The 12,879-nt window shown below is 41.2% G+C and overlaps 1 protein-coding gene across 3 annotated transcripts in view; it reads right to left on the bottom strand.

Annotated features, from left to right (window-relative positions):
- prox1a (prospero homeobox 1a) overlaps positions 1-11,741 on the bottom strand; it is a 35,429-nt gene extending 23,688 nt beyond the window's left edge. The window contains exons 1-3 of one of the 3 annotated variants that reach the window (XM_073826928.1): positions 11,634-11,741; positions 6,554-8,349; positions 2,997-3,104 (exon numbers count right to left, since the gene is read on the bottom strand). In XM_073826928.1, coding sequence (XP_073683029.1) covers positions 2,997-3,104; positions 6,554-8,281 — 1,836 coding nt within the window. In that variant the 5' untranslated portion in view covers positions 8,282-8,349; positions 11,634-11,741. Of the gene's footprint in view, positions 1-2,996; positions 3,105-6,553; positions 8,350-9,547; positions 9,730-10,904; positions 11,459-11,633 lie in introns of those variants that run through there. The other 2 variants (XM_073826927.1, XM_073826929.1) reach the window with 2 other exon arrangements.
- Between the last annotated feature and the right edge of the window lie 1,138 nt (positions 11,742-12,879).

Raw genomic sequence — 12,879 nt, 5'->3', positions numbered from 1 at the left:
ATCATTTTTGGCATGAATATATTTGTATAAAAATAATTGTATAAATTTACAATACTTTATAAAAATATAACATATTTTTAAAATAATCCAAGCATGATAACTAATAGACTTCATATTATTTATTTAATTTTTATTTAATGAAGGTATTTTGACTTAAGCATGCAGATTTTTTGACTACAATAACTGTGCAACTTTATTAAGATTTTATTTAGGATTTATGAAGTTTTTTTTTCACTTTGATGCTTTGATCAGCAAGACGAATCAACAAGATGCTTCTGTAAGTATGCATAAAAATCCACACCCGCACAAACACTAGTTTCATAAAAAAAATAAAAAAAATCTTTTATTCTGGACATCATTTCCATTGCTGTTCTAAGAACACCAAACTTGATGCTTCCCATGGGACACCTCATCCTGTTATTCTCTACCCCCACAAAAAACCTTATATATCCAATGAGCACGCTCAAAAGATTCATAAAACAAATCAGTCTGACCGCCTGTGATGTGTCCGGGCAGCAGTTGACTCAGAGAACAACGTACGGGAGCGAGAGCGTTTCACACACTCTTGCTCACGGGCCTGTGAAAGATTATTCCTCTGGTGACAGAGATCCGCTCTTTCCAAGACACCGGGGGAAGACTTGACCTGTCACTCCGCACGTTTCCTCTGTTAGCCATGGACAATACAGGCTTTCACACATGCATGGTGGGGACGCTACTTATACGGGGGTCTGTGCATTTTAAGTCTGCCCCCCTCGCACACAGCATGCACTTAGATTGCGAATCTGGGAAAAGTTGAGCTCTATAGAGGGAAGTAAGCTAAGTGCCCCAGTAGGTTACTTGATATTCAGCTGTTAATGGTACATGGCATGAAGTATGTTTAAAGGCAGCCCGGTGACAAAGCCCGAGCGGCTAAAATAATTTCCCTGACCCACGGCTGACCTTACTGGAGCTGTCCTGTTGAAACATATACGCCTCGACCCTTTCGGGGTGACATAACCCCTGCTCATACTTGCTTTGACTGCTCATAATCAGTATCACACCATCTTCCTGCTAATACTCCTCTTAACCTTTGACCTTCTCTTATTTAGCCCTCAAAGGCTACTGTAATCCAGGCCAGTGGACTGCCTCTCCGTGCGCATAGTGATATGAATATGCCATATGAGATTTATGGTGATTAAATCGGGAAGAAATACAGGGGGCGAGCAAGGAAGAACAAGTTAGTTTGGCAGTAAATCACATTAGGATAATGACCCATCGCAAGCATAGTGAGTGTGTTCTATAATACTCTGTGTGACAAATATGATAACAACTGTGAAAAAGAGATATTGAAGAGAGACTATAGAGGTATTATCCATTACATAAGATGTAAAATCAGTGGATTCTCACAGTTTCCTGTTGCTTTCCTGTGAAGGGAGGCTGTATTAATCTCTTTATGGCCACTGGCTCACTATGTGAAGTCATAAGTGGGAAATGTTCTCGCACTTGTAAGAAGCAGCTTCCTCTTCCTGACTAAGCTACAATCTATCATCACCATCATGGTTAAAGTCAAATTTTCTTTGACTCACACTTCTACCCTTAGTACATTTACAATTTGATCAGTACAGTGTATAGCATTTTTAAAAATTCAAACTAAAATGTATTTATTTTTCAAGCATTTTTAAATGTATTTTTTAATCTTAAGCTTATTACATACATTCAGTTCTCTGTTTGTATTTTATTGAACATTTACTTTTCAAAAAGAAAGAGTTTTAAATTTAAATTTGATTAAGCCATTAAATAGTTGCTCTAGTTAAGAGGCAGAAGGTTTTTTTTTTTCCATCCGATTACAGACAGTTTAGGTAAAACAGTTGTCAAATCAACCCATTTCCCACAGTCATTATTTCCCATTTAGATCCCATCATTATGGTGCCTAAACGTCTTTAATCACTAATTCCTGTAACTTTCGTGGGCTTATACAGGCGTAATTAGTCAGTAATTTATGCTTAATTCCCTTACATACATACTAGTTGATCCAACAAACACATGCCACCCATTGTTCCCTTCTGCTTAAGCAGCCCTGAAAAACCATCTCTCCCAGGACACTGACCTTGTTTTGGAAAATGTTAATTTAATGTGTACAGAATTTTCACAGCCTTGTCTAAAGGGGGAATTATAATTGGGCCGTCTTTAATTTAAGGCTTTGATTAACTTTCTCTATTGTGGCTAAAAATGAAGGTACAAAATCTACAAAGAAGTTTTAATGTTTTCTTAAAATCAGAGTTGCCTCATTCATATTATGTTCTAGATATCCAAGCGCTAACAGCGAGCAATGAATGGCAGTATGTTCTCATGAGTATTAAGCTGCTGGCAGATTTAGATGGATGCAACAGAAGCATGTGTGTGAGGATGAGGTGGTCACCCTGGACCCGGCACAGGGGCAGCTGGGAGTGAGAGGACCCTGCTCTCCTCATTTAAATAATGTGGCCTGAATCTGTCACATTATTTCTCCTCCGTATGCTCCCTGTATGACGCATCAACAACAAATTAAGTTGTAAATAAAAGACAATCGCTGCCATTGTTTTGTTTGTGTTGTTGTGCTCCATTTTGTTTGTTGTCTCCCACCGCCTCCCCATCCCCTCCCGCTTTCGTTTGTTCGTTTCTGCCGAACCTCTAATTTTCTCAGCTCTTATCGCCCTCTGCCTCCCACTTCCACAGATCGGAACTCTGGGAAATTATCATCCCGACAAGTTAACAGAAACAGAGACTAGTTGTCTGTGCTCGCTAACCAGCAGTGGTAGAAAATCTCACAATTGGCGTTTAAAATGAAAGCGTAAGTGTGTAAAAGGGAAAGTGGGACTTGTGATATGCCGTGTTGTTCTCCACTCGGAGATTAAGGCCAGTTATTTTAATTGGGGGGTGGAGGGGTGGGGGAGCTGGCCGTCTGTTTGGGACCCATCTGGACTAGTGTGACAGCAACTATTTCACACGACATAGTTAACGGTCAACGGCGAACTCACCTTCACGTCTGAGAAGAACATCTTCAGCATGTTGGAGCTGGGGTAGCGTGTGTAGAAGAACATCAGCTTGGCCTTCTTCAGATGGTTCGGTGAAAGCCCCTCTTGGATGTAAAATTTGAATGTTAAGGAAATTTCTTTTTAGGCATTCACAGGTTTGTACCACTCTAATAAAATAAAATCAGCTAACTTTCCTTGTTTCATTGGAAACGGTGCAAATCTATCTATCCCTAATTATTGCCATTTTCTGACGACTTCATATTAACACCAACACAGTCCCAGTCAATGTAGCATTGCAAGTCAATAAACGTCTGCTTATCCCAATAAAAGCGCTATTTATCTGGAGGTGGCACTGCCCTCTAGATTGGTAAACAGAGGGCAGCTGAGGGGGGTCCCAGGAGAGACCGTGGCTAACCAGAGCCATCTACCCATTACAATTAGCCCCAACCCCCAACCCTCCACCCTGAGCCTCCTGGCACGGCCCCCGCTCTGCCAGTTAGGCCGGCTTTAGCCACATCTGCGCTCCAGACTGGCCCAGCCATTTCCTCTGCAAATTAACGGCTTTATAATTTATCAAAAATGAAGATGCATGTGGGGCTAAATCAATGGGCCCCCACAAGGTCAATTAAGAGGCTCACCCAGCGCCTACCCCCCCCCCCCACCATAAAGCATGGCACCGCCATGGCAGCTCGCACCAAATACGGTACCTCACTGTGTCTGTTATGTAAAACGCTAAGCGCTGGAACAGTCGCGAGAACAACAATAAATGCATCTACATGTAAGGAACGATAAAAATTGACCGTCTGTGCAATTTCCAACAGTGAGCCTCTTTAATAATGGTGTGTATGTAGATTGACGTGTTCCTTCTGCCAAGAGAGGAGGAGAGGAGGAGAACCCTAGGTGACCTCCATTAGGCTGATAGGGAAGACCAAAAGAGCATTACTCTCTTTCCTACCATCTGTCATAATGCATACAGCAAATAACAGCAGTGAATGACAGCGAGGGAGGGAGAGAGAGAGAGTTAAGCTGTCTTTTTCACAACAAGTCAGATTTTTCAAGGACCTAAAGGCTCATTTAAAAACCAAGAGAAGGGAAAAGCCCAAGCAGCGGGGCCGCTTCTCAAAAGCGCTTCTTCATGAAATGGAGTGAATAATAGGCCGTGTTGGAGTCTGGAACGAGAGGGCTCATAAACACCTTCATAGTACATAGTTGTTGTTTTTTTTATCAAGAGATTAATCACATTGAGATGCTCTTTAATCTAATGGGCGTCGCACACTGAAAGCAGCGAGGAAGCGTTCGCTGTTCAATCTCTACGCAGTATTTACAGAGCGATGATTATATCAGTTCATTTTGCCCTTCCTCTGCTCTGTTAACAACATTCATAAATCCCAGGTATCTCATTACTCAATGCCATTAACATTCAAGACATTTACTTTTAAATAAAACAAACAAGCACAGATCTTGGGAACAATGTATTGAGGATGACTCAACTAAAGCACATTTCCTACAAGTCGACCTGGCTTCCAAGAAAAATACAGCTGTTTCTAGGATACGTAAATATGCGAAATGACAAAATAGATCGAGTAAACACTGGCCCACTCAGTGTAAGACAAGCCGGCCCATAGTCAACATGAATGAAGGACATAATGCAAACATGAATATGAAGTATTTCAGGGGAGGAGAAAAATGGGGCAGCTGTGGTTTATAGCCAAATGAGATACTACATAAACAACGTCACCATAGATGCACTGCATCATCAGGCTTTTTTAGGTCTGGTTTTGTATTAAGCATGTTGCATGTAAGGGAGACAATAACTAGTGAAATGTGATCCAACAGCCAGGTGTAAGGAGAGAAAGGAGGGAAAAAGGACATAGGGATGCTAAATCCATAAATTAATGCTAGACATCTGTTCGGCAATATGAAAGATTAGAGCAACAAATGTACTACAGCAGAGACTTTAGCCCTTGCTTAGAAAATAGACTGTTGGCTGGGAACAAAAAAAAAACTATCTTTTGACATAAAAATGTATAAATTAGAACAGACTCGAATTGTGTCATTCCACCGGCAAAGTGATTTTGAAATCGAGAAGGTCTTTTATTAAACCACTTTGGCAACCGAGTTTGAAAAGTGATCTGAGCGTTGTCTTCATAGCGCACGTTTTCTTTGCTTCGCTTTTAATTGATGAAACCCGAATCGACGTGCAATAGCTGCCTCAGCACTTGAGCATGGAGCTAGCGCAACCATGAACCTCTGTCCTCGTCTACTATATTAGACATGCAAACTGGCTTCACCTGCCGCCCACCCCCACCCCATTCTTACAACAGCCCTGTGCCAGAGCTGTTCGGTCTCTCTATATGCAAATGATGGGGGAAACTGAACAAGGCTATTTTTCTTGAGATGCAAAGAGAGCACGTGACAAGGAAGATCATGCTGCCCATGGCTGAAGATAATTGGCTGCTTGTTTCTTCTAGAATTTGAATAGAAATTCATATTTGATTAAACACCCTATTTTGCAAATATTGAGAAGTTGTTGTTCAGGTCCCAACTGTGCAGGTGTGCAAGTATACTTACAGAAATAATAGACTCTCTCTGAGCTGAAGAGTGCTTACTTGGTGAATTTGCTTTGCGTCGTTAGGATGAACTCGTTTGCCAGTTAATTTGAATATATTGTGTGTAATAAAATTAAATAATTTAATATTTAATCTTAAATTCAAAAACAAATACTTTATACTGAACATTTGGCTTTGTTTATTTTGACTCGATTCAAAGCTTATCAAAGATCTAGTAGCCATTTGGCAAAAGGTTAAAAAGAGGGAAAGGGATGAAAGAAAAGCAGCTACCTGCAAACACCTGTTCACACCAGAGAAACAGGATAAAAAGAAAAGACCTACTGCCAGGCAACAGCTATCAGTGTACCTTTACCTAAAGCAAGCTGGTGGTGTTCATAAGAAATAGGCTTTGTTGTTTTCTTGAGCTCACATATAATGCAAAACAAAAAAAGGGACAAGTAATTTTTTAAATCGCAAAGCTCAACAGTAGGTACATTTTTATCCTTCACTTGACACTAAATGAGCACAAATCGCTCCTCCACTGACAGAGATCTTTTACCATCCTTCTAACACAACTTTCTAGGGCCTCTAAGCAAAGGATCCCACTTGTCCTTTTACTTCCTGGCTTTGAAATATGATTTGCTTTGAGCATTTATGTACAAAGTCTTGCATGCGCTGTGATGAAAGAGGGGGTTTTATTGTGAGTCTCCCTGTGATAGTGTGAGAACAGAGAAGATGGGAGGTATCTTAGCCACGGCGGGTCCTTTCAGCACTTCTCCATATAGCGCACACTTAAAAGCCTCCATCCACTGAGCTCTTTTTAATCTTTGGACTACTAGAGGAACACTGATTGTGAATGTGCCAATTAATGGAGATTCATTGAAATTAAGTTTAGGTCTTTCAAGATCTGTCTGTCATTCATATGGTATTTAAGCTGCGCTCTCATCAGAACTGTTTTAATCTAAACAAATGAAAGTGGAATAAACAAAAAATGCTTTTTTGAAAGGATATTGTACTTCCTGAATAGGGAGAGATGTCAGACATGTCCTGAAGGTCTCCGCACTCTGACTTGATGAGGGACAAGGACAAGCCTTCATTCCCTGGGTGTGATGGTGAGATGGAACGATGGTGGCTGAGGTGGTTGGACGACATCTTGGTCCGTAGGCTGGTGGTCTCTCTGGACAGGTCCAGAGACTCGGGAGAAGACCTATCCTTTCCTGGGTAAGGCCCTGTTGGGGCGCCTAAGGGGCTCTGGAAAGGGTAGCCCATTAGAGGAAGGGGGAAAGGATGGCGGAAAGAGGGAGGACTAAAACCCATTGTGGAAGATAAGGGCGAGGGGTGCAGGGCAGGATGGTGGTGACCCCCAGGTGTGGGAAGAGACGCAGTCTGATCTGAGGAGTTCTTTCTCACTACCAAAGGCAGGGCCTCCGTTTGGTCATTCGAGCTGGGCACCTGCATGTTCGCAAAAGTGTCCAGGGGATTAGGAATGATGACATCACCGAAACATTGCAAGCGCTGGTTGGCAGTATGGAAGTTTGGGTTTTCTCCATTGACTGCGAAACGATCGGGGGGCATCTGCAGGGGTGGGAAAACCTGAGGAATTGGGCGTGGAGGCTTCGCAAAGACCTTGACCACGGTGTCCACTACCTGGGACATTGCTGTGTTGAGCTCTTGTTTTAGCGTCTCTGCTAGCTGTTTGCCCTCTGCGTGCATGGAGGTTGGTCCCTGGTTCTTTCCTCGTGAGCTGTCGCGCTTGGGTTTGTCCCCCTCTGACACCAAGGTCTGCTCCCGAATAAGTGCGCATGCTCGGTCCAAGAAGTGCCCCGGATCGACGTCTGACATCTCATTGTCGGAGCGATCTGGGACAGAGTCGTGGGCCCGATTGTCCATTCTGTCAGAACGCATGCTGTCTTCAGAGAGGTTTCCATCTTCATCGTTCTCGGAGTCTGTGCTGTCGTAAATCTGGTAGAACTTCTCTTGCAGTTGCCGGAGCTGCTTCTGCATGTCCTCCAGCTGCAGTTTCAGCTGCCGGCGTTCTTCGTGTTTCTGCTCTTTGCGCGCAGAGACGAGTTGCTGGAAACTCTGCTGCTGCTGCTGTGGCAGTTTCTGCTTGCGCTTGTTTTCCCGGTAGTTCTCACGAGGACTCGGGGGCTGGGCTGCCCCCTCGCGCTCATTATCACCTGCGCGGAGCGTGACGCTGGGAGAATGGCTCATCCCACGGATGATGTTCTCCACCCGGGCTCGTTTGGCCCTAAGATGCTCATCTGTTAGCCTCTCCATTTCAAATTGGGTCATGGAGGGCCTGTTGAATGGCGAAAGGCACTCCTGAGGGCTGCCCCGTGAGGAATTGCTGCAAGCATCCTCCTGCTGGATCTCTGAACCGGTGCTCGAGAGGCCACTTCCCTGGAAATTAGGCTCGCTGCCTCCATTTTTGGTCAAATTGCTTTTCAGAAGCTGGGAGATGATGGTTGCCCCCGGAAAGGGCATCATAGCGTCTTCGTAAGAGTTCGCTCTCTTCAACAGCTTGCGGAGCACGTTGGACTTCTCGCCGTCTGCGTGCTGCACCACAGAACACTCAACATCCTGCTCGGAACCGTGGGGATTCATGGCACTAAGAAAGGTTGCTTTTGCTCGGGTGAATACCACAGATGCTTGCCCAACAGTCCTCTTCACTCCTATGTCAACTCTTCGTCTCTTAGTTTGTCTGCTTAAGAGGGATGTGCTGTCATGGTCAGGCATCACTGGAACAGTTATTGTGCCATCTTTGAAAGCCTGTCAGCTGGGCACAGCTCGAGAACCCTGGGAACCTAGCCAAAAAGAAAGGACTGATGAATAATTTTCTTTATATGTCTCCAAGTTTCTTGTGGCCAATGCTAAATGCAATTTGAAATAGACTAATGTTCTACAGAACAACACAGAATGTATTAAAAATACAAATAAAAAGTCGCTCTGTAGTATATCAAATAAAAACTGACAGAGGTTAATCGCAAAAAGTATAGAATTGGGATCAGTTACAAACTTGTCATTTAAAAATTATTTGAATAATCTATTCACAAAAAAATAAAAAAAATAAAATAAAAAAAGAGGTCAAGTCATACACAAATCTGTGTAAAGCTGCACACCAAAACTAATTCTCATGTAAAAACCAGTTACAAAATCACACATGCTGTGTTTAGCCAGACATGTCCTGCCACTATTCCACTATTGTGCTCACACAGCCAACTTGCAGGCTTTGTTCACTTTGGTAAGTTTTGAGGTACCCTTGTTTTCTATCAGTAAAACAGCTAAAGTTTATATTTGCAAAGACACTTAGCGGCCTTAATATTATCCTTTAGAGATTAGCAGGCATACGTGTTCCCACATCTAATATAAAAAAATCATAATACAACAAGTATATTAAATTTTGTGTTTACAAAAACAATTGGTTTGCGGCTGATCAAATGAATTCAAAGCAAACCCCTTTTGTGGATAATACAGTGTAATAAAGGCTAGTTTTACAAGTTGACGAAGATTTAAGATCGGCCAACATTATACATGGCGCTCAAATCAGATTATAAAAAGTTTGAGTTCTCCGTGCATATTAAAAAGCTTGCTCGCTATGAATGTAACGCACTTTAAATAGACCAAGCGATTTCATCTCGCAATGAGGATAAAGTGCACAGCTTTGGTAGGCAGGTACTGAATAACGCGACTACTTCCTCCAAACATACAAATAAAATGTTAAAGGGAAAAGAAAAAGCGCAGTAGTATATTGTGACAGCGTCTTCACATTGACCAGTACGGCCATAACAAATAGTCGTTTGCAAATTTCTTGAATAAATATCTAATATTCTGTGACATACACCGACTTCAAACAATTGTTCTTTAAGACCCATTAACATAGTCAGAAGTTTACATTTACAGTATGAAACAGCGGAAATACTGCTTTTGCTGTCACTAAATATAGACACCTGACAAGTAAAGAAAAGAAGGCAACAAAATCTGTTCGTTTTAGACGTCTTTCACCTCATATGGTTATTGTGTCCTATGCGCACCTCTTCTCTCCGAATATTTCAAGCTGAATACTTCAACCCAAAAAGTTGTGATAAAAAATGAAATTCATAGTACATATGTTAAGACACACGATTCGGCTGCTGTGTTAAATAGCCAAAACATTTATGAAGTCACCAGCAAGTTCTCGGATATCGCAGTTTTGAACCTTTAAAGACCCAATGACCCCTCACTCAGTCTCTCAGTCAACCTAGAGACCCATAAAAAGGCTAGATTTGATCCGTAACACCTCTAGTCTACTTTTTCTTTTATCAGAAACATAATATATAGTTTAAAATATCCGAAGTTAAAAAGTTCAACATTAGTCCAAAGTTAGGAAAATGATGATTTATATATTTTCTCCTCGCAGCCGTGAGCGAAAATCCTGCCTTTAGAGGAACAGTGTAATACAGTAGACCTCAAACCTAAAATATTACATTAGTTTTGACTCTTAACATCTAAAACAGACTTCACGGCTTTATATACACCGGCTATTCTTTCCTAAACATGTAATTTTGATGTGACCGTAAACTGAAGCAAAGCTTTGATGTATCTGGCTTTCACGTCAGAAAACGATGATGATGATGATGAAGTAACGCGTCAAGCTGGAGTGGCAGTAAAAGTCAGAGGCGCTCAGTATAAGCTTACGCTCCTAAAAATAAAGGTTCATCACTTGTTCATCAATGGTAGCCATCGTTTTATCAAGAACCATTATTTTGTAGTTGGCAGTTTGGTTAGAAAGATCAAAAAAGTTCTTGATATTACATTATAGATTCTTCACTTCACTGTCGTTGTTTCTCGGCTCTTTAAAGCAGTGTAAGGTGGCTTTCTAAACAAGAATGAATAAGTTCTTTCTGAAACTTAAAAGATTCTCCTATGACATTACCCTTTCGAAACCTTTATTTTTACGAGATACCGTAAATTCAGCGAGCGCATCTATGTAAATGACGCGGTAATTTGTTGTTGTCATAAAAACAACAGACGGCTGACAAAAAGCAAACGGAAGTAATAAAGCTACAGAAAATGTAAAAACGGCATAAACCTCACAAGAGACAGACTAGACTGTCCTATCGCGAAGAATAAACGGCAAGTTCAGAACTGAACGTAAATGTTTCGCGTCGCGTCTCCAAAGTCTACAAGCAATATTACAAGAGCGTATTTATACTTACTTTACGGAAAAGATGCAGTCCCTCAAAAATAAGACGGTCTTATGATAAAGTTAAAATATCAGCAGCCGCAGAGCGTAAAGGATAAAGCGATACAGCGCATCACATGAAAAGTCATCAGTAGTAGAACAAAACTCAGCGCTAGCGCAAATGACAAGGTTACTTACTCTGAAGATGAGAGCGAATTGAGCTTCTTCACGATAGTGTAACAGAGAATACAGAGGGTTGCTCGCCCCGTGATGAATATTGTAATTTCTCGGGACAAGCGAGAGCGAAGAGAGTGAGATAGAGAAAGAGCTCTTGTGCGCCGCTCCTCTCTCTGCATGAAAACTGTATGTCTCAGCGCACGCGGCCAGGAGGAGGCTGAGAGCGCGCGCTCGCACCAACAAGATTCACTTTAAGACGCGGCTGAAGGAAGCAGGAAGACGGCGCGTCATAATCATTGTGATGTAACGCTCGCACCTACCAATAAGAGCAGTCCGCTGGATTTAGAGGAATACAAAACAAGTGAAGTTGAAGACTCCGCTCGAGCAAAAACCAATGATACGGGGACCTTTGTGGGATATCTGTAAGGATACGCACTTTTTAAACAATATGTTCTCTGTGTGGATTTTGTTAAACTTATTCTTTCCATGATGTACAAGCGCTGTTTGTGCTGACTGAAATGTTATACACTCCGTCAGTGTAGATGCATGCTCATCACGATGCATTTGAAATATAAATCGCACCAATGTTATATTATTAAGTGCACTTGCGATGCAACTTTATATTTTTTTTTCCAGAAAACTAAATACAAAACTATATTTTTTTCTAATTGCTCTCGTATTATTTCTATATTATAATATCATGCGAATAGTATATTTCATCACCATGTTTAAAAATAAGACCCAACTCACAACATTCATGAAATGTGGTATGCAGGCCCCGAGAAGTGACCGCAGCCTCGACCTCGTTCGTGCCTGGGTTCGTGAAAATAGTTTCACTTGCCAAGGTTGTCTTTGAGCTATGGGCTTCTTTCTACTTAAGACCTTGCTCTTACTTTAGATCCCTCCTCCTAGCCTCCACAGTCAGCAGATGAAGAATCTGCTGAAGCTTTGACATGTTCTTTCAAATTGTTATCTTAATACGGTTCTTCCTACAGAGATGAAACCGTAAGATCATCCCAAAAACGCAAGGGAGGCTCTTATTGTAAAATATGGCATGTGTCTATCATGTGTGCTCTTTATGATCAATCAATAAGACAAGTATATAAAAATATTATGAACATTTGACTAATACCTGTAATAGAATACAACATTGTTGTCTGTCCTAAGTTTTTTTTTTTTTTTTTAGGTTTGATTTACGCACAGACGCACAAATTTACACAAGACTGCTGCTGTGCAGCACACGTACCAATTGCATTTACATCTGTCTTGCTCATAGATTTGAATTGCCACGCTAAAATAAAGTTCTGCTTTATGGAAGAAAATACCATAGGATTATTTGGACACATTATTTAGAGAGCCATTAGCCAATCAAATGTTGATTTCTCACCATCCTATCAGGTGCTTCAGCATGTAAGCAGATTTCTCAAAGCCTTAACCTACTTTTCTGTAGTCGCTGTTCCTGCTCTTTGTTGAAATTAAAAAGTTTATTCAAAGCGCCGCACATTGCACGTTTTCCTCAGTAAATGTAAAAGTTTTTCCCTCTTTTTTGTGGTTTAAAGCCACTGCGTTGTGTTCTGTAGCAGCTCATTTGAACGAAATGTGATGTGAACCTGCAAAGTGTCGTGAGTAATGGTTAAAATATCTTTATTGAAACAAAATAAATTGCAGCATACAAGCCCACATATAAAATAAATCAAGCAGTTCTTGTGATATCAGACATAATTAATTGTGGTATCCTAAAAAAACCGCTATTGAAAAACCCTCCAAAGCACATTTCAGTGGTCTCATTCATTCCAAAGCATGTTTGGGCTGTCAGAGCAAATGACAGCAGCGCAGCTGTTTGACCTATTAATGAGATTATTTACTGTACGTGTTAATCAAAATTCTCTTTGCAAATTGTGGGTTAGAAAAGACATCTGCAAATGCGTTCAAAACAAATCTTTATTAATAATATACAATTAATTACATTACTATTATTATTATGTTCGATTATTAT

The sequence above is a fragment of the Garra rufa genome, chromosome 21, assembly GCF_049309525.1.
Source record: "Garra rufa chromosome 21, GarRuf1.0, whole genome shotgun sequence".
NCBI lineage: Eukaryota > Metazoa > Chordata > Actinopteri > Cypriniformes > Cyprinidae > Garra > Garra rufa.
Note: the sequence above shows the minus strand (reverse complement) of the source record. Positions and strands in the feature narration are given on the sequence as shown.